Below are 25,536 nucleotides of genomic sequence, written 5' to 3'. Positions count from 1 at the left end.
TATGAAAAGTCTGTATTGTGTCCGTGAGATCTCACCATCGATTCTTCTCTGTGCTGCTGTGTGCCAGGAATTCTCTTAATTATGCTTGTGATTTTAATCAATTAGTGGCTCACCATGGATTCTCTTCTCCCTCTGTGCTGCTGTGTGGCAGGAATTCTCTTAACTATGCTTTTGATTTTAGTCAATTAGTTGCTTAGGTCCTTAGTGAAACTGATAATGTGGCCTATGTCACCAATTGCTACTATTTCTGCTCCTCCTAGATTCAGTTTCAGGTTCTAATCCAGTTTTAGTTTGTTCAAGATTGGTTCAGAGTTCTAATCCTGGGTGTCACACCAAATAGAAGGCTCTGCAACCATAGTTAAATTTAGTAGTTCATAGTATAATCAACTACTGAACTCGGTGATTTTCAATTGAATGAACAGCATGATTTGTAATTGAATTGCTATTGTTAAATGATTGTTTAAAAATTCAGTTGATAATGCTTAGTTGTGCCACAGGCAGAGATACATATAGGAGAACCGGATTTTTTTTTCTTTCCCAAAAAAATTTCCTCTCCATGCAGGAGAAGGATGGATTATCCATCTATTTGCAGAGCTGTGACTGGAGGGTCGGTCGATTTTGGAGGGGAAACATAAAAAGGAGGGAGCATGGATTAGCCATCTATTTGCAGAGCTGTGTGATGCGACTTTAGGGTCTATTTGCCGAGCTGTGACTTGTGACTTGAGGGAGCATGGCTGGTATGTGATGCCAGTCATAATAGATTCCATAGTTCTTTGAATTGCTATTAGTTGGTTGATTCATTGTTTAAATTATTTGTGGACATGTCATGAATATATTTTAGCTAAATGATCGGCAGTACTATATCTTTAGGCCATATTCTCATGTATTGGTACGAAATATTATTATGCAACCTTAGATTGAATACACGTTTTTGAACTCCTTATAAACTATTACTTACATGAAAAGGTTAGATGAATAATTACTCTTTGCTGTCAGTAATGTGCAACAAGCAAAGCTAGCAAAATCATTGCTTCACAAGAAAGTTTTTCAACTTTCTACAATGTCTGGATGTCTGAAATTAGTCAGAATTCTTGACCTCTGATTTAACAGGTATTGTTTTTTCGGTTTGTATTTTATTTGAGATAAACTACCAAAGTGGTACTGGTAGGAGGTTGTGGTCTTGATGTAGCAGTCTCCTGTACCAGGAGTCACTAATTTGATGCTGATCCAGAAATGTATGAAAATATACAGTACTAATCTATGTAGCTATAAGGAGTTGATCGTGACTTCTTATGTTCAACAATTACAAAGCAAACACTATCTTTATTGGTCTGTGCTTTTCTGTCTACAAGATCTCTAAGATGATCTCGAAGGTGGAGTCAGAACTTTCTTGAAGGCCGGTATTACGTGTTAGAAGTCAGAACTTTCTTGAAGGCCGGTATTACGTGTTAGAAGTGAACGTAAATGAATAAGATGTGGAAGAATTATTCATTTCATTGATCTCTGAAATATATTTATACAAGTGAAGGGGTATCACAAAGAGACACGACTGTTCTTAAAAGACATGTCCTTTGGGACTACAACTAACTATCTAATCCTATTCACTAATCATGTGCTTGATGGATGAGATCACTCGTGAAGAGACGCATGTTCGTCTGTAGACGTCCGTTTTCACAACACTCCCCCTGATCGAATCTTCCTTAAGATCAATGCAGCTGTAAGCTAAAATTCCTCGAAAAATCCTATAGGAAAAATTTGAGGAATATATGATATGTCATAAAAACTCCTTTAAACCTTATTGAAAAATAAGAAGAAAATAGCATATTTATTTGTGATTTAAATAAACTACTATATTATTGGTATCCCATTAAAAACCTCAATGGGGAAAAATATTAGAGATACGACATAAAGATAACTCCCCCAAAAACTTTTTAGAAAAAATATGAGGAGCAATATAAAATGATATGCTGCTAAAACTCCTGTAAAACCCCAGTGGGAAAATTAGAAGAAAATATGACGACATATTATTGGTATTGCCTCTTGAATAACTCACATGAAAAACATTTTCAGAGAAAAACCATGGATGAGTTGTGAGGGTAATATGTGTCTTTGATATTTCCCACAAAAATCCCGGTGGAGAAAATAGGAAATATGACACATGCTTAGGTTAATATTACCTCATTAAAAACTTTAACAAGAAACCTTGTAAGTAAAACTTGTGAAAGAAAAGAGTATAATATGATGCTGGTATAGGTCAACATTTAGGAGATGTTTCCCCCTGATTCTGACAAATCTCGAAGTCGTCGCATATCAATTTCATGTACCAATTTTTGAAACACAGAAGTTGGTAAGAAATTAATAAATAGGTCAGCGAGATTATCACATGACTGGATTTGTAAGATATTTATTTCCCCGCTTTCTTGTAACTTATAGGGATAAAACAGCTTAGGGGCAATGTCCTTAGCGACATTACTCTTTATGTAACCTGTTTGCATCTATGTAACATAAGCGAAATTATCTTCATAGATAATTGTAGGTGATTTAATCGAACCAATACCACATGCCGATTGTATGTGGTTAATCATTCTGCGAAGTCATACACATTCATGTGATGCCTCGTATAGAGTAATAATTTTAGAATGATTAGTAGAGGTCACCGTCAAAGTCTGTTTAGAAGACTTCATGAAATAGCTGTACCTCCATATAAGAATACAAATCCAGTTTGGGATGGGGACCAGATAAGTAACCAACATCTGTGTATCCAATCATATTGGGATCATGATTTCTCTTAAATAATAAACCAAGATCCTTTGTGTCACTAAGATATCTGAGGATATACTTCGCTCCCGTCTAATGACGGTAAGTTGGATTTGCACTATATCTAACTAGTATGTTCACTGCAAATACGATATCATGCCTGGTGCAATTTGCAAGATACATAAGTGCTGCAATGACACTAAGATATGGAACATTGGTCCCAATATCTTTTCTCTAATATCTCGTGGTCTAAATGGATCTTTCTCTGTTTTTAAAGAACGAACAACCATCGAGGTTTTGTTATGATATGATTTGTCTATATTGAATTTCTCTAATATTTTCTAGATATAGACTGATTGATGCACTAAAATCCCTGAAGGACGGTGCTCAAGTTGTAAGCCTAGGCAATATTTGGTCTTACCCAAATCCTCCATCTCGAATCCACATGATGGAAATTGTATCTTAAATAATTGTATAATTATTTCTGTATCATGATGATATCAAAATAACCAATATACGCAATCATGCTTAATTATACACAATGTATGCTGCGATTTGTATTTGGATTCAGAATGTGAAGTTCATTGGAACTTATACGTCCGAATCTATCAAATTCATTTGATATGCCAATTATTGAATTTGGAAAACTTTATTTTCACACATACCATGGGTATGCTATGTTGGGTCTCTGCGTGAAACCATATGCTACAAGCTCTTATTGTTCACCACCTTGCTTCTGAAAAGAAACTCTATGAGGGAAGATATTACTGTAGTAATACTTCTCATCAATGAACAAGAGCAATCTCCTTAATTGCCACCTTTTAGTTTGATCAAATTTGAGTGTAAAGACACTCTGCCTAGGACTTTTGATCTGGATCTAATAAGATAAAAAAGCAATCTTTGAGGAGTATATGCTGCGACAATTTGTAGTCTTTAAATGATTGATTCGGTTCTTAAAATCAATATAGCATGTGAAAATGTTAACCCTTTTGGACTCTGAGTCATTTCCCATACGGAGTCAGGGTATTCCAATGTCCCAGGATCAAAATTTGGGTGCACCGTTGATCTAGGTTTTGGATGCTCATTCATTTTGGGTGTCTATCAACTTGAGGTTGGCTTGGATTTACTGATTTGGAGAATATTGTCCTCGGTATCCTCGGACGCTTACTTGGAGCATTATCCTTAGGAGCGGCCGTACTTCTCCCTCTCTTCTTTGGAAGTGGGAGTTGAATGGTTTTAATTGGTACCTCCATTCTTTCGGGCACATTATAAGTAGGATAAGAGGATTTTGTGACACCCTTATTATCAGTAAATGTTTCTGGCAGATTCTTTACAATATGATGCAAATATAAGACATTCTAAACGATTAGGTTTAGAGTTTTTGGTACGTGGATATGAGGATTGCTCTTTTGATTTCTGGCATTCTTAATGTGGTATAAATCTCCCCCTAATGCCTGGAATTATCCTCAAATATGATCAACACACGGGTAATTTATAAATCCCCTGTAGATTTATCTCTTGGGATCCCTAATGCCCATTGGTATGTTGGGGTGGTGATATGGGTATGTGAAAACATACTCGATGCGCAGATGGAAAATATTTGGCTACGGCCAAAGTTTCACGTACATACTGCAACGGAGGGAGTTGTATAAGTGCAGCTTGATGAATTTGAATTAACGATGCGGTGTGTAAGGCCGCATGAAAACACTTAGTTTTGGTAAATTACAATTTTATTTTAATTTGTCATGCAATTTGATTCTCAATAAAAAACTCAATAAAACCATTATTGGTATGAACATAAGGTACTTGATATATAGTACCCAAAAACCAAATTGTTCCATATAAAATGGATTTGATCCCGCATCTAGGATAATTTGCTCTTAATTGAAGATTTCGAGCAATGAGTTTGGTATAGTGATGGTTCTCATGACTAAGAGACACACCTGGGACTATATTATGAATGCATAAATGTGTATTACATAGTATCTTTATGGTCCATAAAATGGTAAATAGAGTCACATGTATGTTCTTGAATTTCTTCAAGAAATGTAGTGGCTCATATTGATGCTATAACCAATAGAATTGATAATAATTCTCAAGTTATCTCTATAGTTGAATAACTAAGGTAAATTTGTCAAGTCTTGTTGACATCAAGAGAGAGAATTATTTGTACGCAATATTGGATATATGTTATGTATATGTAGTCAAATCCAACTGAGGATGTTTTGTTTAAGTATTGCCATATCCGTTGTTAAGAGAAAAATACTTCTCTTAGTTGTTATCTTGGGGTTTCCATATAAAAATTACATTGACGGATATCTCTATAATTTTAATTGGGTACATTTTGGAATCAGAATACAAGAATGGATTCATAATTATTATTTGAGTACCAATAGGGAGTATAATAGTAGGACGACCAAAGCCCACTATCATGACATCGCATCAAGTGATTAACAAAATATTTCCTTGTCACTATGTAAGAGTTTAGGAATAATTTGCTTCCCTACGTATAGAGTTTGTGATGCAACTATCCACTAAGCAAAATTTCTCTTTGCATTTAGATTGACTCCAGTATAAGTCTATATATAGCATGAAGAATATAATGACATTCTTTGTAGATATATAGATTACATACAAGTTAATTAATGGAATATCAAATGTGATGGCACATTATTGTGATATTCATTGAAATTGATGACGACATTTTATATTACAACACCAAAATGGGACATAGATACTAGGTATCTTTGTAAATGGAAGACAAATTTGGTCTCCAAAATGGATCAAGCGAAGTAAATTCGATGATCGTGCTCTCCGTGTTCATAAGACCCACTTATTAATTCAGTGTTTGGTTGCTACTTGGTTTTTTCATAAAACTTGTTGTGAACAACTGGCCTTCCTAGTGGTGTCAGGTTGAAGATAGAAGTGTGCTTCATATCTTTATTGTTGAGCCGGATATTTATGTCCAATGGATTTGTAATACCGACCAATTAAATGTTTCAAGACATGACATTTTCAAGTTTTGTGGCTGTAACATACACAATTGGGACAAAATATGGTTCTGTCATATTTGAGAAATGCCTAGACCCTAAAGAATGCACGGGGCTACTACTTCTTTTTGCGTTAAATCTTACCATTAAAGTTCTATGGATGGCATTATTACATGGCATCGAACTTGTTATGATTCTGAAAATTCAATGTACTTCAGATGATAGAGCATCACTATAATGCTAATGATGATTCATCGATAAGAGTTTATCATACACTTAGACATGAAGTAATGTAGGAATTAATCTAGAATACATTTGGTAAGTTGTGTGCTTTCGTGAAAACATAATGTTGGAGGATATTTTGGAACAACATAATTATATTCTTAAGTGGACTTAAGATCCTAGAGATAAAGTTATGGCCAATCATAGTAGGCATTGGACAAAATGACTACCTTATGTTGTTCGTATCACTCATTGAAAGCTAGCCATATAGTGCTTCGATTTGCACCCATTGAGATACACTTACGTGTGACCTAGATGTATGTGGTGCTTTATTTAAATAAAACTCTGTATTTAAATCGATCATAAGTGGTGATGCTCTCTTATGAGGAGCATCAAATATTACCATGAATCCATAGAACATCAAGTTTAACATTACGTCCATTGACCATGTTAGATAATGGTGACCATCAAGAGCAAGAGATCAAACTCTTTGCTAGCTATTATTCTAACAAGGTTTAAACCATAGATTTTCTAAATTTACGCTAAGGGTAAATTTAAAATTGCTATGGTGATGCTGTATTAATTAATGCAAAATAAATAGGAGACAAGATCTATCTCACTAATAGTGTAAACCTCATTTATGCTAACACATTAGAGGTAGTCATCATAAAGATGTAGACCTCTAATAATATAGACATAGTCTGTTGAATAGTAGATGCCAAGTGATGTATGCAATTTGTATAAACACATTTTAAGGTAATCATCAAAAGATTGATGTAGACCTTAGTTAATCTGCAAACGAATTGGGTACGCACGTTGAGGATAGTCACTAAGTTGTGGACTTAGTGTAGATCCCACAGTAGCAACTATGGTGCTACCTTGTGTATGGTCAATAGAAATGCTGATTAATGGTAGTCATCTTATGAAAAGATATAGACCGTATATTCTAATTTGTGATGTTGGGTACGCACGTTGAGGACAGTCACTAAGTTAGAACTTAATGTAGATCCCACAGTAGCAACTATAATGCTACCTTGTGTATGGCCAACATAAAATGTGGAATATTTGTGTTGTACAAATAATGAGATAATACACTTCATCGATTTTGCATTAAAAATGTAAGCACTATGAGCCTTAAATAAAGCATGAATGGGCTTAACATGAAATAAAAATTGCAAATAACAAAGTAATTACAATAATAAGGTCATGATAGTAATACTACATGTTTATTGGGTTTGCCGTTTTGGATAAACACTTTGAACAATGTAATGATTATACTACATGTTTATTAGATTTGCCAATTTGGACAAACACTTTGAACATGCAATATTAATAGCACATATTTATTGGGTTTGCTAATTTGGACAAACGCTTTGAACAGTACTAAAAATTCCAGAAAAACATAGGATCTGGAAAGTGAATTTATAGTGGTAAATTCATCTGCAGTAGTACATTTCATGATGCAATTCTTGATGACACATGGATCTCAAAAATACTTATTTACTGAGGTAAATATTGTGCATCATATTGCATTTTAAACCTAGGGTCTAAAATTAATATTTACACAAGGTAAATATAGTATGCTACAGACATGTTAAAACCTGAGGGCTTAATCATGAATCTAGATTACAATAATAATTCATGAAAATCATTACGTAATTCACAAATAATAAGGGAGATTTTGTGCCAAATGCACGACCTTATCCTTCCAATGGATGGTTCCTATATGGAACGTCTTGTTCTCATAGTAGCCGGTGGCCGCGGAGCCATGGGTGAAAACATCCGCCGGTGGAAACCGGCCAGCGGGGCCTCGGCCGTGGACAGCCCAGACGCGGCCACTCGGCCACGAGTGCCAGTGGTGCCGTTAGCCGTCTGGCTTTGAGCGCTCGGCAGCGGGCTGTCTGGCCGCGAGCGTCCGGCCGTGGACCGCTTGGCCGCGCGAGGTTTGCGAGCCCCGGTGCCATCACCGATGGGGCAGGTGCGCCCCCACGACAGATAACGCGTGCGGGCGCCGACGCGGGTCGGGCGGGCGGGCGTCACCGCTGCACTACGCTGGATTCGCCAGGCCATTGCGAGCGAACTGCCGTTGGGCTGCCTGCCGCCTCGGACGTTGCCGCAACAAGTGCAAACGTGCGGGTGCGCGAGCACCGCTGCCGTCCGCCTCGACGCCGATGGGAATGAAAAGCATGGTGCCAGTGACCGCTGTTGGGGCGTGCCAGGTGCTGGAGTCGTTCAACGCCGCTACCACGACAAGTCGATGAGTCATGGCCTCGGGCCAGTTGCAGCCGCTGCCGCAGGCTGGGCACGCAGGTCCCGCCGCCGCCGCGGTTGCCGACGACGTTCATGCATGGGCATGGTGAGCTCCCACAACAATTGCTCCAGAGCGGTCAAATTGGTAAGAACTTTTAATGGAAAATTTCACATATGTTCTTACCGTGAGCATTCGTCCTCAAAAGATTTTCTTGCCTGAGATGGAGAACCTTAAGTTCTTCTATACTACTTCGCTACAAAGAACAACATCTTGCCATCTATCGTCTGTGTACTGCTGTACTCGTTCTTCTGTGGCCGAACTCAGTGCAAACGTCGCCGGTAAGGCAGTTGTGCCTCTTGTTCTTCATCTCGTAGAGCAAACTGCTGATAACGTGTTAGAAGTGAACGTAAATGAACAAGATGTGGAAGAACTATTCCTTTCATTGATCTCTAAAATATATTTATACAAGTGAAGGGATGTCACGAAGAGACACGACTGTTCTCAAAAGACGTGCCCTTTGGGACTACAACTAACTGTCTAATCCTATCCATTAATCCTGTGTTTGATGGATGAGATCACTTGTGAAGAGACACATGTTCGTCTGTAGACGTCCGTTCACGGATAGGTATCGTTTCACAACATTATGGAGTATTTTCTAAACCTTTGGTTTGATTAGCAGCGCCTCAAAGATCCCCAGATGCCCCTATATTGTGGTTTACCAATGAAGATTGCCCTGTTCGCTTGGTTGGCTGATTTGTTGTTTGAGAAAAATATTGTTTGCTGGCTGAAAAAATACGGCTTATAAGCCGAGCGAACAGGGTGTATCAGACTTATCATATTTACCAGGGCTTATAAGCCGAGCGAACAGTGTTTGAGAAAAATATTGTTTGAGCAGCTTTCTCCACATTTTCGAACTTATCATATTTACCGGTGGAGACAAGGATAGAGCATGAACACATGCTGACACATGACAATGTGATCGTGACAAGTGGCGAAGCTCCAATAATAGCTCTAGTGAGGTGTTTGAGAAAATGCTTCTTGGGTTTTGTCAGCAGCATTTTGTTATGTTGCTGCTTTTCTGACTCCTTCGGCGTCTTCGCCATCCTGATGCAACATGGGAAGTGGGACTGCTGGCGCTCGGCCTCTAGTTCGATGACGTGCGTCCGCAGTGCCATTGTCGGGTCATCCGCGCGGGGGCCGAAGGGGCCACGACGGCTGGGTGTGGCTGGTGGCTGCTGAGCAATCTGAACACCGCTATTACTTGGTCCTGGCGTTGCTGTGCACGAACAAGGAGAAGCAACGCAAAGCTGGTGTCGTCCACAACGGTTTGGCTAAGGCTAGCGTCCGGACGTCTAGTACCAAGCCCGTATCCGGACGCAACTCCTATGCCCGCATCACATCCCACGCACTCCGTCCCGTTCCCAACCAGCGTCAGCGTCTGGAACCGCGGTCCGCGCCCCGCGCCTATCCCATGTCCGCACGGTGGAACCGCGACTCGTGCCCACCTGCCCCGCCTTCGGTTGCGCGCCGCAGAGGACGTCTGTAGGCCTCAGGCGCCGGCAGTGAACCATGGCAGCTCGCCACCACCACCAGGCGGACAGCGGCATGTAACACAAGATCTACCTTTGAAACATCTAGATGAAACATTTGAAACCTACGTATGAAAACAAATAAAACACTTGAAACATCCGTTTAAAATATGCGTGTATAACCAATGCAACATTTGCAACACTAGATCAACTTTTAAAATATCCAGATAAAACATTTGAAACAAACATGAAACACTTGAACATAGATTTGCAACATGCGTATATTGCCATTGCAACATATGCAACATCCCAGATCGACTTTTGCAATATTCATATGAAACACTTGAAACATGAGTCTGAAACGCCTGAAACACTTGAAATACGGCGTCGCCGGCGGCCATGCCCTACCTTGGGGATTGCATTAACTAGTAAGCTCGGGTCCAAGGGGGACGTTGAGAGCAAACGGCCCAGCATGCGCTGGCCTCCTCTTCTTGCCGTGTCTTCAGTCGGCTGCAGGAGACAAAGTTCGGACCGGCGACGACCTCCTCCTGGTTGCGCTGGGGTGGTGGTGGCGTGGTGCCCGCCATGGCCGTGATGTGCGAGGTGGATGGGGGCGCGCCGGTGGATAGGGGCGAGGCGCGAGATGGTGGCACGGCGCTGGCGACGATGGGGTGCGGCGCGGTAGGGAAAAGGGCACAGCGTGCGCAAGGATGAGCACACGGTGGGGGAAGGGGGCACGGCGGGGCGGAGTGCGGCAGTCTGATGCGCAGTGATGCCCAGCCGGATGCGAGTGTGAATGGGGAAGAGCATGCCTGCTGGGCCTCTCCGCTACGCAGCCCAATAAGACAGCATCCGGATAGGTGCGGACGGACGTGGCCTAGCATTAGACTGTCTCCAACAGCCTATGCACAAGGATATCCATACCCAAAATGCATGATGCACAGTAGAAAAAATGCCTCCAACAGACTACGCAAAGCAGCTACCTATTTTGCCTACGAAGAGAGAGGGAACCCAAAAAAGGGTCGTTCTCTATCCACGACGCATCTCCAGCCGGCGTGCCAGGAAGGGAAGGTCGCGCGGGTTGGCAGGCGGGCGCCCGAGCTCTGCCGCCCCATCACCGGCCGCTGCTCCCTCACCGGCCGCGCGAGGTCCCAGATCCAGCTACGCAAGGTCCGGCTCCTCCCCTCCCCGGCGGCGTGCGGGCCTCTGCCCTCTCACCGGCCGCTGCTTCTTCCCGGCGGCGCGCACGGGTACGACTTCTCTCCTTCCCGGCGGCGCGCGTAGGTTCGGCTCCTTCCCGGCGCCGCGCGGGGTCCTTCCCAGCGGCGGCGCGAGCTCCTTCCCCATGTTCGGCGGCGCTCGAGCTCCTTCCCCTTGCCGGGTGCGAGCTCTTCCCATGGCCAGCGTAGGCTCCTTCCCCATGCATGGCGCCGTGCGCCGGTTCGCCGAGGTCTACGGGGAGGGGATTTGCGTTCTCTTCACTGTTGGAAAAAGGTAGGTTTTGGGTGGGAATGCTTTCACTGTGCATGACCCAAAGGTGGTGTATTTTGAGTGATCTTGTTGGAGATAGTCTTAATGTTGACTAAATGCATCAGGCAACAGCTGCTCCACGGAACCAGCCAAGTAAGCATGTGAAGGTGAAGCCCACGTAGAGAGGTATCAACCTAAGTGACGTAAATTAAAAAGTTTATGATCTAAAAATCCACTTTCGAAGTTCATCATGAACCTAATTAAAACCCTCTCGTATGGACCTTCCTCGTAATTAACGCTATATTATAAAACTAGGTTATAAGAAAATCTATACACACAACTTTATGGGTTTAATATAATACTTTGAAGTAATTGGTAGTCAATTTCCAAAAGTTCAGCAAAACCAAATGTTCAAAATGACATTTCTTGTTCATGAAAGGGGTACTTATGTATCTTGTTGAAGTATCATGGAATCAAAGTTTAGACTTGGCACAGTATCCAGGCTTAGGACCAATTATTTTGTCGTCAGCCGAGCTGTAAACGAATAAATTCCAAACATCACTGATTGCCGTATCACGTGATCCAGGAAGTTTTTGATCCGAAATGTATAGCAACAAAAACCCTTGAATCTGAAATGCACAGCAGCTGCGTAGCTAGTATTCAGCTTCGATTTGCTCTAGACTTGAACGATGAAAACGAGAAGAACGATCGATGCACTGAGATCCCAAAAAAAAAAAAAAGAGGGCACAGTTAGGGTGTCAGTGAAATAACTAGCTCTGTTCACGTGCTTATGATGGATGCATGCCAAAATCATGAAGGAGGAACCTCTTGGTGATTTCGCGTGCAGAACTGGTTCCTTCAGTTCAGAACTCGCAGGGTAAGATGGCCCAACGCTTTGCAAGGACCCAACTGCACAACATTACAATACATAAGCTTCAATTTGTTGCCTGAAAAAATCTGACAAATGGGAGCATCAGAATCTCCTACCCTGTGTTCCTAGTTTGGAACACATACAGGCATTCCTGGTTTCTTATAGAAGTGTATCACCAAATGGAATAGAAAAATTGGCAACCTAGTGTTTATGTGCAGTGGTGGGTATCTGGTAAGTATGCCGTCCAGTTATTCAGTTACTCTCTGAGGAGTAACAATGTTTAACCATGGAAAATATTCAGTTACTATCCTAATGCAGAGGATCACTTGTTCAGACAAACAACATCTGAATGTGTTATGCACAGTGCTTCTTTGGCCCCCTTTGGTTGGGCTTTTGAACATGCTTTTGCTTTTGCAAAAGCCAAAAACCAATTAAAGGGATCAAAAGCCACAGCTGTTTTAGGCCAAAAGCTGTTTGCCTACCAGACAGGGTAGAAGAATTACCGTGTGGAGAGATGACATAACTGTTGTCCAGATCATCTGATGAGTCCACTGTCAGCTTGGCCGAACCGCCTGCCGGGCACTCTCCGCTGACGCTGCCATCATCACCCGCTGTCGCCGGAGGAGCAGGTGCCACGGAATGCGGGGCGCGCTCAACAGCTGCCACCGCGTCACTGGCCTTGCCGTTTCTCTTGCCGAAGGTCAGCAGCCGCTTGAGCCCGTTGACGGCATCCATCGGTGACTGCACACTGCTCCTCGGGGTGGTCGGAGTTGGTGGTCGCTTCAGGGCATCTTCCACTTCTCTGCTCTTCTTCCCTGTCCATGGCGAAGTGTTGGACTCCGGCGATTGCTCAGTGGCGCTGGGGAGCGGGGAGCCGGTGGCCGATGTGTCGAGCTCAGATCTTGGGGAGAAGGAAGACTGAACGTTTGAGTACAGAGATTCAGAGCTCTCCCTTCGGAACTCTTCTTCTGCATCAGCTGCTGGGGTTTCTCCGGCGACCTCATTGCTGCCAGTTGATTCCATGGTGTCCTCGACATTGTCGCTGTCCTCCTTATTGTCAGTGTCAGATCGTGGCTCAGGCCCTGGACATGTCCCGACACCATCCGATGCCTGAGGAGGCCTCGGAGTTTGCTCATCACTGTCCTTCTTGATGTACACGTAGCTCGGCTCGGTGTCAGAGTCTCCGGTAATCTCTTCACTCCCGAACTTTTCTGAAGATTGATCGACATATTCTTGTTGGATGCTTTTGTTGTCAGCATTTCCACAACCGGCTGGAGTAATCTCGCTGATACAAGGTAGGTCCCTCTCCTTCGAAGCCACCAGAGGCGCTGACGTGGGCTCGATGTCGTTGCCTGATCTTTTAACAAGAAACGGCTCGGGAACGACGGCAGATGCCTTCCTACGATCAGCGACAACTGTCTGCTCCCTGGAACAGGAACTGCTCCGCACCAGGGCTATGGCGTCGTCGGCTCGCGGGGACGGAGTCGGTTCTTTGAGGTTGCTGCTTGCACCGTCGTAGGTCGACCGAGGGGGCAGGAACCGTGACGGCCTGGGACTCTCACCGCTGACGGCGACGGAGGAGGAGCCGCGGTCCTTGAACATGCTCCTGCTCCGTGACAGCATCGTCGACGTCCTCGGTCTAGGCGTGGCCGGTGATGCCGCCGCGGCCAGCGCGGCGGACGGCGGCGGCGGCAGCCTGTTATTCTCCTTCCGTGGCGTGGCGAGTAGTTGCGCCTGCGCCTGCGGCTGCCCCCGGTGCAGGTGCGACGACGGACGCCGCCTGGGGTCGGGGGTGGACAGCCTCGGGCTCGGGCTGCCTGCCGCCAGCGACGATGGCACACTGGTCCGGGGCCGTGCCAGCTTCGCGGCCGGCGGGTGACTCGGGTTGCCGCCCCGTGGCGTGACAGGGGTGGATGGCTTCACTTTCACCACCAAATTCCCGGGCTTCTGCGGCGGCCTAACTTGATCCTGAAAAGAGTTGTTTTAGGCAGTAAATTTTTTTTAGCACTCGATCGACACTTCAAAAAACAAACTAAGTTTTCTAGAATCCGTATGAATCTGTGCGGAATGATTATACCGCGATCACAATTTTTATGGTCATAAGATACAAATTAATTACGGATGAAAGTAACTACTGTGTGCTAGCTGTTTGCTAAGTTTTCACTGGATGGCCATAGATCAACTAAAAGACGTAGATGGCGTGGAACAAGCTGAGCCTCTTCGCCAAAAGCTCTGTGTTAGTACGATAGTTCAACTAATTAAACAACTAACGGATCACAAGAAAGGCACAAAAGTATGCCTACAGCGCTAGGATTAAGCAGCGGGAAGAAACGTGATAGTTGTTAAGTTGCATCTTCCAAAAGGTATACAGAACAAATATTCTCGAGCAAAGACTACAACTTGTCTAAACGGCAAAAGACCATTTGATTTGAAGAATCATCGGAACAAAAATTGCCACAAGAAATGCAAGAAAAGGGCACCGTATGATTGGAAAATGATTCCATGCGACCTGTAACTGTAAGGAAGGAAGCCAAAGAAAGAGGCGTTTGAACGCATTTTCGAGAGCTTACCTCTCTGGCGTGACTGGCGGCTGCCGCGAGCTCGCCGCCGTCATGGTCACCGCCGCGACGCCGGCTGCCTCGCGAGCCGGTGCGGTCGAGGCGCGCCCAGAGCGCCTGCACCTCGGCCTCCTTGCGCTCCATGCGCGCGCGCCACTCCTGGCGCAGCCGCTCGTCCCTCCTCCTCACGTACTCCTCGTACCTTCTCCCCCTCCCGGCCGCATCCCCGACGCCCTCCTCGCCGCCACCGGCGCGACCGGCGACCTCGGCGACGGCATGCGCCCTCCTCTCGGCGAGGCGGCGCTTGTACCCGGCGAAGTCCCGCTCCAGCTCGGCCGCCTTCCCCCACAGGTGGTCCGTGCCCGCAGCGCCCGCGGTCTCCCTCGCGCGCAGCATGGTCGTCGTCGCTGCTGGAGCTCGCGACGACATAGCTAGTCGCTGCCTTCGATATCGCGTGATGTCGTCGTGCGCGCGCGGTTGCTTTTGCTGGCGTCGATGATGGTGAGCTAGGGGCGCTCCGCGCTCGCGCGGCTACGTGTGCGACGACGTGACACGGGGGTGGTGGGCTTTGTGCTTGGAGTTGGACGCGGTCGTGGGGGCAGTCGGGCACGGCACGGTTGGCGCGGCACGGCAGGGCCGGGCGGAACATGACGAGCGCGTCTTGGTCTCTTGGACTTTGGTTGACGTGTGGCGCGCACGCGCGCGCGGTGGATCGGCAGTTTCGTTTGGTGGGCCGTTCGTGTTGGTGCCAAGCGGGTGGGCCGAAGCAGCACGGTGGAAGTGGATGTCAGTTGCCAGTTTTGTCCGTACATATGATATATAATAAAATTTTGAATTTGAATATGGACTAGCAAACGTACCTTGGGCTGCAATGGGATTCAATATGCCTTGGATTCAAATTTCGTATGATCGTTGGATGGATACGAGTTGTTCTAGCTCAGATAAACACAAATTGTGAGTATAGGTCAAGGTAACAAATAGCGGATATATAGTGGATCTCTCTCTCCAGCAGATGAAACAATGGAGGCTAGGGTTTGTGATTTTTATTCTTTCCAAGGATCAATCTCCACCGTTGATTCCAATCGAAGTCAGCGGCTCACAAAAACTAGGTCTATGAGCTACATTTGGGATGGTTTGTTGGGCTTATGATCATCCTCTATATGGTGGGACAGGCTGTCAAAAATTCAATCTCACAATGAAACTGACCAATCCTGTGTGAAACGACAATATTTATTAATGGAAACCTGAATTCCCAACATGTGTTCCAAAAACTATTGACTTGTAATAACTTATAATATGTTTCATCTTTCTTATATCAAATAGTCATTTCATTTATGTGCAACTTCTCCAAGAAATTGGGATGCTTCCTTGTATACCATTCATGAAGTCGTGGGATGGCGTAAGATTGTCATTGATCAACACTGTGAGCATATATATTGTTATAAACGATAGGCAATATAAACAACGAAGAACAGTAGATCAAACATAGGAGACACGAGATTTTAACGTGGAAAACCCTCCCAAGGTGGAAGGGAAAAACCACGGGCACCAGCCAGCAAAACTTCACTATATCGGGTGAGGTTACAAACGCCGGAGATTTACAACTTGGGATACCCTAACCTAAGGGCCTTCCCGTATACAAGTCTATGATGCCTATGAGGGAGGTGGTCCGTATATATAGGAAGAAAAAACCCCACACCCTCGTCTATTAGCAATATGGAACTAATAGATGATGTAGTCCCTCTTAACGCTAATGGGCCACTTTGCTTCGGCCCAAACTTGAATTTGGATCATAGCTCAACAAACTCCACCTTGAGACAAATTCCTTCTTGTAGCATAAAACGAACCTTCACCCTAAAACAACAAAGAAATACTTCCGATGCCAAATAGCCTCTTGGGCTAAACAGTTATACCAACTAAGCTTGAGCAAAGCTCAAACTTAGCAACAGGAACTGGCTTTGTCAACATATCAGCAGGATTATCATGTGTGCTTATCTTGCATACCTTCAGCTTACCTTGCGCGACCACATCGCGAACATAATGGTATTTGACATCAATGTGCTTCATTCTCTCATGGAACATCTGATCTTTAGTGAGACATATAGCACTTTGACTTTCACAAAATAAATTAATGCAAGAATCATCTCCACAAAGCTCAGCAAACAAACCTTTCAACCAAACTGATTCTTTACATGCTTCAGCAATAGCCATGTATTCTACTTCAGTGGTAGACAGGGCAACAACGGGCTGTAATGTTGCCCTCCAACTCACAGCACAACCACCAATAGTAAACACATAACCTGTGAGAGATCTCCTCTTATCCAAATCAGCAGCAAAATTTGAATCCACGTAGCCAGTGAGTCCCTTATCAGTCCTGCCAAACTTTAAACAGGCATTTGTTGTACCACGAAGGTACCTGAAAATCCACTGAACAGCCTTCCAATGTTCTTTACCAGGATTAGCCATGTATCTACTAACCAAACTCATAGCATATGATAAATCAGGACGAGAGCAAACCATGGCATACATCAAAGAACCAATAGCACTAGAATATGGAACTCTTGACATGTACTCAAAATCCTCATCCGTACTAGCACATTGTAAAGCTGATAATTTGAAATGAGGAGCAATAGGAGTACTAACAGACTTTGCATCATGCATGTTGAAACGATGAAGAACTTTCTTAATGTAACTTTGCTGACTAAGAAATAACAAACCAGAATTTCTGTCTCTTGTAATTTCTATACCTAGAATCTTCTTAGCAGCACCAAGATCCTTCATCTCAAACTCACTACTCAACAATTTCTTCAATGTAGTGATTTCTTTCTTGCTCTTGGCAGCAATTAACATATCATCAACATATAACAGCAAGTATATAGACGATCCATCAACAAATTTAATGTACACACAGCTATCAAATTTAGACCTCTTAAAACCATGTGACATCATAAAAGAATCGAACCTTTTATACCATTGACGAGGAGACTGTTTTAAACCATATAAGGACCTCTTTAATTTGCAAACATGATCCTCCTTACCAGGTACTATGAACCTTTCTGGCTGGTCCATGTATATCTCCTCCTCTAGCTCTCTATGAAGAAACGCAGTCTTTACATCTAACTGCTCAAGCTCAAGATCTCGCATAGCAACAATACCGAAAAATGTACGAATTGAACTATGCTTTACAACTGGAGAGAACACATCATTATAATCAACACCAGGAATCTGACTAAAACCTTTTGCTACTAACCTTGCCTTAAATCTTGGAGGCTCACTAGGAGACAAACCTTCCTTTCTCTTGAAGATTCATTTGCAACGAACGGCCTTCTTATGTTTAGGCAAGCGCACAACATCCCATGTGCCATTTTTCTCAAGTGACTGCATCTCTTCTTGCATAGCAGAAATCCACTTCTTGCGGTCACTAGAAACAACAGCTTCAGTGTACGTAGCCGGCTCATGAATGTTCTCAACCTGTTCAGCACAACTAAAGGCATAATGAACAATATCACATTCCTCAATTAAATGTGGACGAGGTCCACAACTCCTCTTTGTTCTGCGATCTGCAATAGACTGATTTTGAGGCTGCAAAACAGGAGGTGAGTGCTGAACAATATCATGAATATTGTTATCAACAATTTTAGTTTCCTGATCATCTACGTGCTCCACCTTCACGCTAACATGTTCCTGCTCCTCATCAGAACCAACTAGTGAAACATCTGTGGACAAGCTGTCATTAAACATAACAGATTCATTGAAAACAACGCTCCTGCTTATGAAAGTTGTTTTAGTTTCAGGATTTCATAACTTATATCCTTTAACTCCAGAACCATAGCCAAGAAACAGACACTTAATGGCTCTAGGTTCTAGCTTTCCATTATCAACATGAGCATAAGCAGTGTAACCGAAAACTCTCAACTGTGAATAATCAGCAGGCATACCAGACCATACCTCAATGGGAGTTTTCTTATTAAGTGGGATAGAAGGTGACCGATTGATCAAGTAACAGGCAGTGTTAGCAGCCTCAGCCCAAAAACGCCTGTTCATATGAGCATTGGATAACATGCAACGAGCCCTCGAGATGATCGTTCGGTTCATGCGCTCAGCCACACCATTCTGCTGAGGAGTGTACGGAATGGTGTGGTGCCTAACAATGCCTTCTTCCCTGCAGTAATCATTAAAAGCATCCGAATAGAATTCACCGCCATTGTCAGTACGAAGCAATTTTACCTTCTTTTCAGTTTGCCTTTCTATCATAACTTTCCACTCTTTAAAAGCAGCAAAAGTATCATCTTTACTTTTCAAAAAATAAGGCCACACTTTTCTAGAGTAATCATCAATAATGGTAAGCATGTAACGAGCACCACCATAAGAGGGCATATGAGACGGCCCCCACAAATCAGCATGTACATAATCAAGTGTACCTTTGGTGGTATGAACAGATGCATTGAATTTTACCCTCTTGTGTTTACCAAAAACACAGTGCTCACAGAACTTCATCTTACCCACAGTGCAGCCATCCAGCAGGTCTCTCTTGATCAATTCTGCCATACCAAGTTCACTCATATGCCCAAGACGCATATGCCAGAGATTAGTTTTACTTGGTTCATCATTAGAAACAGCAGCAGCAGTGACAGAACCATGTAAAATACTTCCTCTAAGAACATATAACTTTGCAGAGTTCATATCACCTATCATATAAATGAGAGAGCCTTTTGATACCTTACACACTCCACCTGAACCGGAGTGTCTGTACCCCTCGGCATCAAGTGTGCTGAGGGAGATGAGATTTCTGGCCATCCCTGGTATGTGCCTCACATCTTTCAGTGTGCGTATCATGCCATCATGTATCTTGATCTGAACGGAGCCAATGCCCACAATCTCATGGGGGTTGTTATCTCCCATACGCACAACATCTCCACTCTGCACAGACTCATAAGAACTGAACCAATCTCTGTTAGAGCATATATGAAACGAGCATGCAGAATCAAGTATCCATTCATCACGACCAGCAACACAACCAGCAAAAACAACCAGAACATCTCCTGAATCAAAATTATCAACAGCGGAGACAACAGAGGCCTTACCATCACCATCGGATTTATTTTTCGATTTATACGTACCGTTTCTTTTCTCCTTATTCTGCAGCTTCCAACAATCCTCAATGACATGAGTATCTTTCTTACAATACCTGCAGAACTTATCCCTGTCTCTGGACTTCGAACGGCCTTTACCATTCTTGCTCTTGTCTCAATTATTGTTGTTGTTGTAGGTTTTCTGCTCGGGCCTGCCTCTAACCTGTAGCACTTCGCCCTTGGAGGACGATACATCAGACTGAACCATACCTTTCATCTTCTCCCTCATCTGGAGGGCCTCGTATACTTCCGCAAGAGTTAGTTCATCACAGCTTAATAGTATGGTATCTCAAAAATTTGCAAATGAAGTAGGCAGTGAGCATAACAGTAGAAGAGCTAAATCTTCATCATCATATTTTACCTCCATCGACACTAGGTCGGCAACGATCTCCTTAAAGATTGATAAGTGGTTCATCACCGAACCACCTTCTTGCAGCTTGTGCGTGAACAACTTCATCTTCACGTGCATCTTACTGGTTAGATCCTTGGACATACAGATCGATTCCAGCTTGAGCCAAAGTTCTGCGGCAGTTTTCTCCTGCAGCACTTCTTGCAAAATATCATTATGTAGATGAAGTTGAATCAGAGACAGAGCCTTACGATCCTTCCGCTTCTCTTCAGCGGTCCATGACTTCTGCCCTTTTCCTCCGAAATCGTCCAGCGCCTCATCAAGATCCGAAGATTGTGCCAGAATCGCCCGCATCTTGACTTGCCACAGTGCAAATCTCGTCTTGTAATCCAGCAGCAGTAGATCAAACTTCATCAATGCCATCGCGAAACCCTAAGGTCAAACCAAGCTCTGGTACCACTTGTTATAAACGATAGGCAATATAAACGACGAAGAACAGTAGATCAAACACAGGAGACACGTGATTTTAACGTGGAAAACCCTCCCAAGGTGGAAGGGAAAAACCACGGGCACCAGCCAGCAAAACTTCACTATATCGGGTGAGGTTACAAACGCCGGAGATTTACAACTTGGGATACCCTAACCTAGGGGCCTTCCCGTATACAAGTCTATGATGCCTATGAGGGAGGTGGTCCGTATATATAGGGAGAAAAAACCCCACACCCTCGTCTATTAGCAATACGGAACTAATAGATGATGTAGTCCCTCTTAACGCTAATGGGCCACTTTGCTTCGGCCCAAACTTAAATTTGGATCATAGCTCAACATATATTCCCTATGTATATTTTGTACACTACATAGCAAATTAATAAGTTAACTTATTATCTGCCATGCAAAGCTATCAGCTTCACCGAGGACAGAATTCTTGGGGGACATTTTGAAGAGCCATGCAAATGAATGTTTTGACAGCTTCCCTGGAGATCTCCAAGACATGCTTAAGGTCTTAGGCAGATTGTAAATTTGATGGTTAAGGCGGGATATAACTTTATTATGCCTTGTTATGTATAAGTGTCTTCTGAATTATATACATGATCATATACAATTGTATGAAAGTTGAACTATGGAAAAAATATCATTGTTTGGTTGTTTTTATGTGCATCCCTGAAATGAAGCCATGACGTTAGCACAGGTACTGTACTAGTCCTCTATATGGTGGGACAGCCCAACACCTCCCACCACCAGTGGCGTGAGCATTAGAGAGGGGGACTCAGCATTCTTAACCTGGACTTCATCGGCCAAGTACGTGCTGGGATTGAGATGGCTTTGGCTTGCTTGGGGTGAGACATATTGTCCATGGAAAGGCCTACAACTTCATTCCCATTAATAAAGAGGATAAAACTTTGTTCAACGCAGCATTTGTCGTCCACCTAGGCAATGGATGTGAGGCCTCCTTCTGGACATCGAAGTAGCTGCGGGGAGAGGCTCTAGCGCAACTCTTCCTAGATCTGTTCACACACAACCGAAGAAATAATAGAATGGTAGCGGATGCCCCCCACAAATAGCAAGTGGATTAGAGACATTGAGTATTACCTGTCACAATTACTAATAGAAGAGGTTGTAGCCCTCTAGCGCATGACTCAAGAGTCAAGATACCCAGCTAAGAGAAAGAATGGACAACAAAATAACTTGGATCCACAATTCTGTTTGGCCAATACTCCATAAAATCAGCTTACTCATTGTAATTTTGAAGAGTCCACACGAAGTGTCACTACTGTAGAGAATTGGAAGACTCAAGCACCACCCAAATGCAAACTTTACCTGGTTAATGTTTTTTTGAAGGAACGGCAAGAGATTTGCCGTAAGTTTTATTAGACAATAGAAAAACAAGAATAAAGAACAAGAGGGTTTACCAAGTCCCTAGAACACACCTTAAGAACACAACTTAGTACAACTCTAAAAAGCTCGAAAGGAGAAGAGGAAAAAAGGGGCTTGGTAAGAGACCTGGCCTACTAGCAAATGAAAACTCAACTCCAAAGAAACAGAGGAAACACAACCAGAAACAACAGGTTTGCCGAGTGCAAACATGTTTGCCGAGTGCATTCTATCGGGCACTCAGCAAACAAGCTCTTCGCCGAGTGCTGGAAAAAAACACTCAGCAAAATAATGGCACTCGGTAAACAAACTCTTTGCCGAGTGCTGAAAAAAAACACTCGACAAACTAAGAAAAAACACTCGGCAAAAAATAGACACTCGGCAAAAAACCGCCACGTGGACATCCGTCAGTTAGTGTGCCGGTGGCCGTTAGGAGTTTGTCGAGTGTCCCTAGGGGCACTCGGCAAAAAATAAGTTTGCCGAGTGTTTTTTTCCAGCACTCGGCAAAGAAATAAGTTTGCCGAGTGTTTTTTTTTTGCACTCGACAAATAAATAAGTTTTTTTCACTTCTGGCCTTAAAACTTTTTCTACTCTCTACATACAACATGTGGTACTCCATGTTAGGATTTGGTATATTTCTGGATCTGTTTGCTATATTTAATTAATTTATTGCATTGCAAGGAATTTTTTGGTATAAGTCAAATTTAAACAGCAAGTGATTCAAATAATAGAATAAAATGAGTAGAAAAATGATATTCATGTTATTGAGTCTGGTGTGAGGCCTTACCCAGGAAATGAAAAGAAATTTCGAACATCTTATTCAGGAAACACGACCACGAACGTGTGGCCGAATGGTTTTTAAATTCTAAAAAAAAGCAAACGAAGTCTGAAAATCATGAGATTTGTCAAGATCTCTTGATATCATACGTGGAGGCCGTGGTAAAAAAATGAGAATGTTTCTCATAATGTCATGTATGATGTTTACGAACCGAAGTATCTCAGAAGGAGAATCGTAGCGTTGAGAAGGATTCGGTAAGATTTGGAGTCAAAGTGACCGGTCGAATTGGGGTTTGATTTCAAAACTTTTTGTATAGGCAATAGTGAACATAGATTGATTCATGTGTACTTTTGGTAAGTTTTTGGATCCGTTTGATAATTTTAATTTATTGAGTGCAATTATTGGATTTTAATTGATATAGATTGAATTTGAGCTATAACTGCATGAAATAATAAGTTTTTTTCTCTTCTGGCCTTGAAACTTTTTCTACTCTCTACATACAATATGTGGTACTCCATGTTAGGATTTGGTATATTTCTGGATCTGTTTGTTATGTTTAATTAATTTATTACATTTGAAAGAATTTTTTGGTATAAGTCAAATTTGAACTGCAAGTGATTCAAATAATAGAATAAAATGAGTAGAAAAATGATATTCATGTTATTGAGTCCGGTGTGAGGCCTTACCCGGGAAATGAAAAGAAATTTCAAACATCTTGTTCAGGAAACACGACCACGAACGTGTGGCTCCCATTCTCTCCTAGATTCAAGCACGGAGCACCGGTTCCAGTCCGAAGATACACCCACGGCCGGACTCTACACGATTCCAGATGAACGCACTCCAGGTTATTTCTGTTTTATTCATCGTTCATTGATTTTTACATACTTTTGCATTGCATTGTATCATTGGGATGAAATATTGTAGGCTCAGCTAGAACAAGAAACGAGGCAGAGCGACAGAGGATGGAGTTGTAGATGTTTGAATATATGAGGGGTGTTTACGCTGCAATCGGTCAACCTCCGCCACCGATGCCAGTCCCTCCTCCTCAACCTGCTCCAAATACTGTTCTAGGCACTATGAGTCGCTTTACAACCTTATAATCACCGTTTCTAGTTTATACAGAATCAATCTTACAAAGATGCCCAGACACTAGAAACTTAGTGACTAATGCTATATGTTTGTTACCAACTAGTTTCTATGTGTTATTCAATCTTGACTCACACATGCAATCTCTTCTTCTTTGTGCAGCATCAATCGGCGGCATAGAATGGGCCTCATGACCCAGCGTGGTAACAGTGGAACTCGTGGCCTAAGTGACTACTTATGATTTTATTTGCATTTGCATTTGTGGATTACCTGTGACTACTTATGGTTGTGAATAAACCTACTAGTGATTCTGAAGTTTATTTGCATTAATGTGTTGTCGATATATCTATATGAATTGCCTGTGATGCCTATTGTGAACTATCTATGATGGATGTGATGTTTATTTGAATGTGGTACGCGGCTGTATCCGAAACAAATAAACTGATTATATGTGGTAGCTTTGCCGAGTGTTACACTTGGCAAAAGGGCTATTTGCCGAGTGCCATGAAAAATACACTCGGCAAAGAGGGACACGTGGCAAAAATCTATGCATTCTGGGACTAAAATGGCTTCTTTGCCGAGTGTCTGCGCTGTGACACTCGGCAAAGAAGCCAACATTTGTACATTCTGGGGCAGTCTTTGCCGAGTGTCCAGTATTGACACTCGGCAAAGATGGCAACTTTGCCGAGTGCCCGGGATTTGACACTCGACAAAGATGGCAGGTTTGCCGAGTGCCCAGGATTTGACACTCGGCAAAGAATTCAGCGCACCGTGACCGTCTTCGCGCCGTCGCATTACTTTTTTTCACCGAGCGTCGGTTTCAGCTCTCGGCAAAGTATTTGTCGAGTGCACGATAGAAAACACTCGGCAAATAGACGTTTGCCGACACTGTAGATGCCGTGTGCTGTTTGCCGAGTGTTACACTCGGCAAATCTTTTGCCGAGTGCGTGTGGCACACAGCAAAGTCACTGTTTCCGGTAGTGAAAAAAATAACTAGCCCACTAATTTGAGTCTTGATTTGGGTGCATGGCCTAATAAGAGGGTGACCAAATAAGTTTGTCTGTCAACTATGCTTTAGAAACCTGGAGACCACGGCACACCTTTTCCAGAAATTGAGTCTTTGCAAGGTGGCCGGATTTGGGCACTGTAGCAGTCTAGGCAGGGAGGATCTCTCTCCTACCTTTTCACTGAAGGTCTGAGGATGAGAGCACATAAATCTGGTTCCTCGGGCTAACAGCGGTTGACAGTGTGGCGACAAGACCAGGAAGAAGATCAGCATTGGGCATAGGCCATAGCTAACAATCTGGCAAATATGAGGGGAGCGCAACAAACACAGGGTTCTCAAGCATGCAAGCCACACAGCGATGGAGGTGGCATATATGCGATCAAAGAGGAAGCGAGAACCTGGTGTTTTGCTGGAAACAAGGGATTATACAGATGTTTCTCCCACCATAACATGAATCAGACTGATTGAGACTCAAGCAGTGATTCAAGCGCGGAGAGAGGAGGGATCGATGTAGGACACGTAGAGTATAGCTAGGCTAAAACGCCAAAGCAGAGTTGCTTCCTTGAATCATGTAAACAGCCTAGGATAGCAAAGGGGTACGTGGCGAGCAGGTTCAGAACAGTTTGAAAAACCTCGTGTTGTTATGCACGGTTTTGCTCTTCTTG

At 43.4% G+C, this 25,536-nt stretch overlaps 1 protein-coding gene across 2 annotated transcripts; it reads right to left on the bottom strand.

Annotated features, from left to right (window-relative positions):
• Positions 1-11,680: 11,680 nt before the first annotated feature.
• Positions 11,681-15,122, bottom strand: LOC136523031 (endochitinase A-like). 2 transcript variants are annotated; one of them, XM_066516813.1, is made up of 4 exons: positions 14,661-15,122; positions 12,594-14,058; positions 12,045-12,128; positions 11,681-11,935 (listed from the first exon to the last, which is right to left on the bottom strand). In XM_066516813.1, the coding sequence occupies exons 1-4, from the start codon at positions 15,075-15,077 to the stop codon at positions 11,880-11,882; spliced, it is 2,022 nt and encodes a 673-aa protein (XP_066372910.1). In that variant the 5' UTR covers positions 15,078-15,122; the 3' UTR covers positions 11,681-11,879. The 2 variants fall into 2 exon arrangements, with proteins under 2 accessions (XP_066372910.1, XP_066372909.1); XM_066516812.1 differs by having other exon boundaries at positions 11,681-12,128.
• Between the last annotated feature and the right edge of the window lie 10,414 nt (positions 15,123-25,536).

Source organism: Miscanthus floridulus, chromosome 18 (assembly GCF_019320115.1).
Source record: "Miscanthus floridulus cultivar M001 chromosome 18, ASM1932011v1, whole genome shotgun sequence".
NCBI classification, from domain to species: domain Eukaryota; kingdom Viridiplantae; phylum Streptophyta; class Magnoliopsida; order Poales; family Poaceae; genus Miscanthus; species Miscanthus floridulus.
This window is presented reverse-complemented; position numbering and strand designations above follow the sequence as displayed.

Coding starts and splice junctions, on each gene's coding strand:
- LOC136523031 (XM_066516812.1), bottom strand. CDS start 15,077: ATGTCGTCGCGAGCTCCAGCAGCGACGACGACCATGCTGCGCGCGAGG. Junction 14,059..14,660: donor CCGCCAGTCACGCCAGAGAG/GTAAGCTCTCGA, acceptor AACTCTTTTCAG/GATCAAGTTAGGCCGCCGCA. Junction 12,129..12,593: donor TTATGTCATCTCTCCACACG/GTAATTCTTCTA, acceptor AATGTTGTGCAG/TTGGGTCCTTGCAAAGCGTT.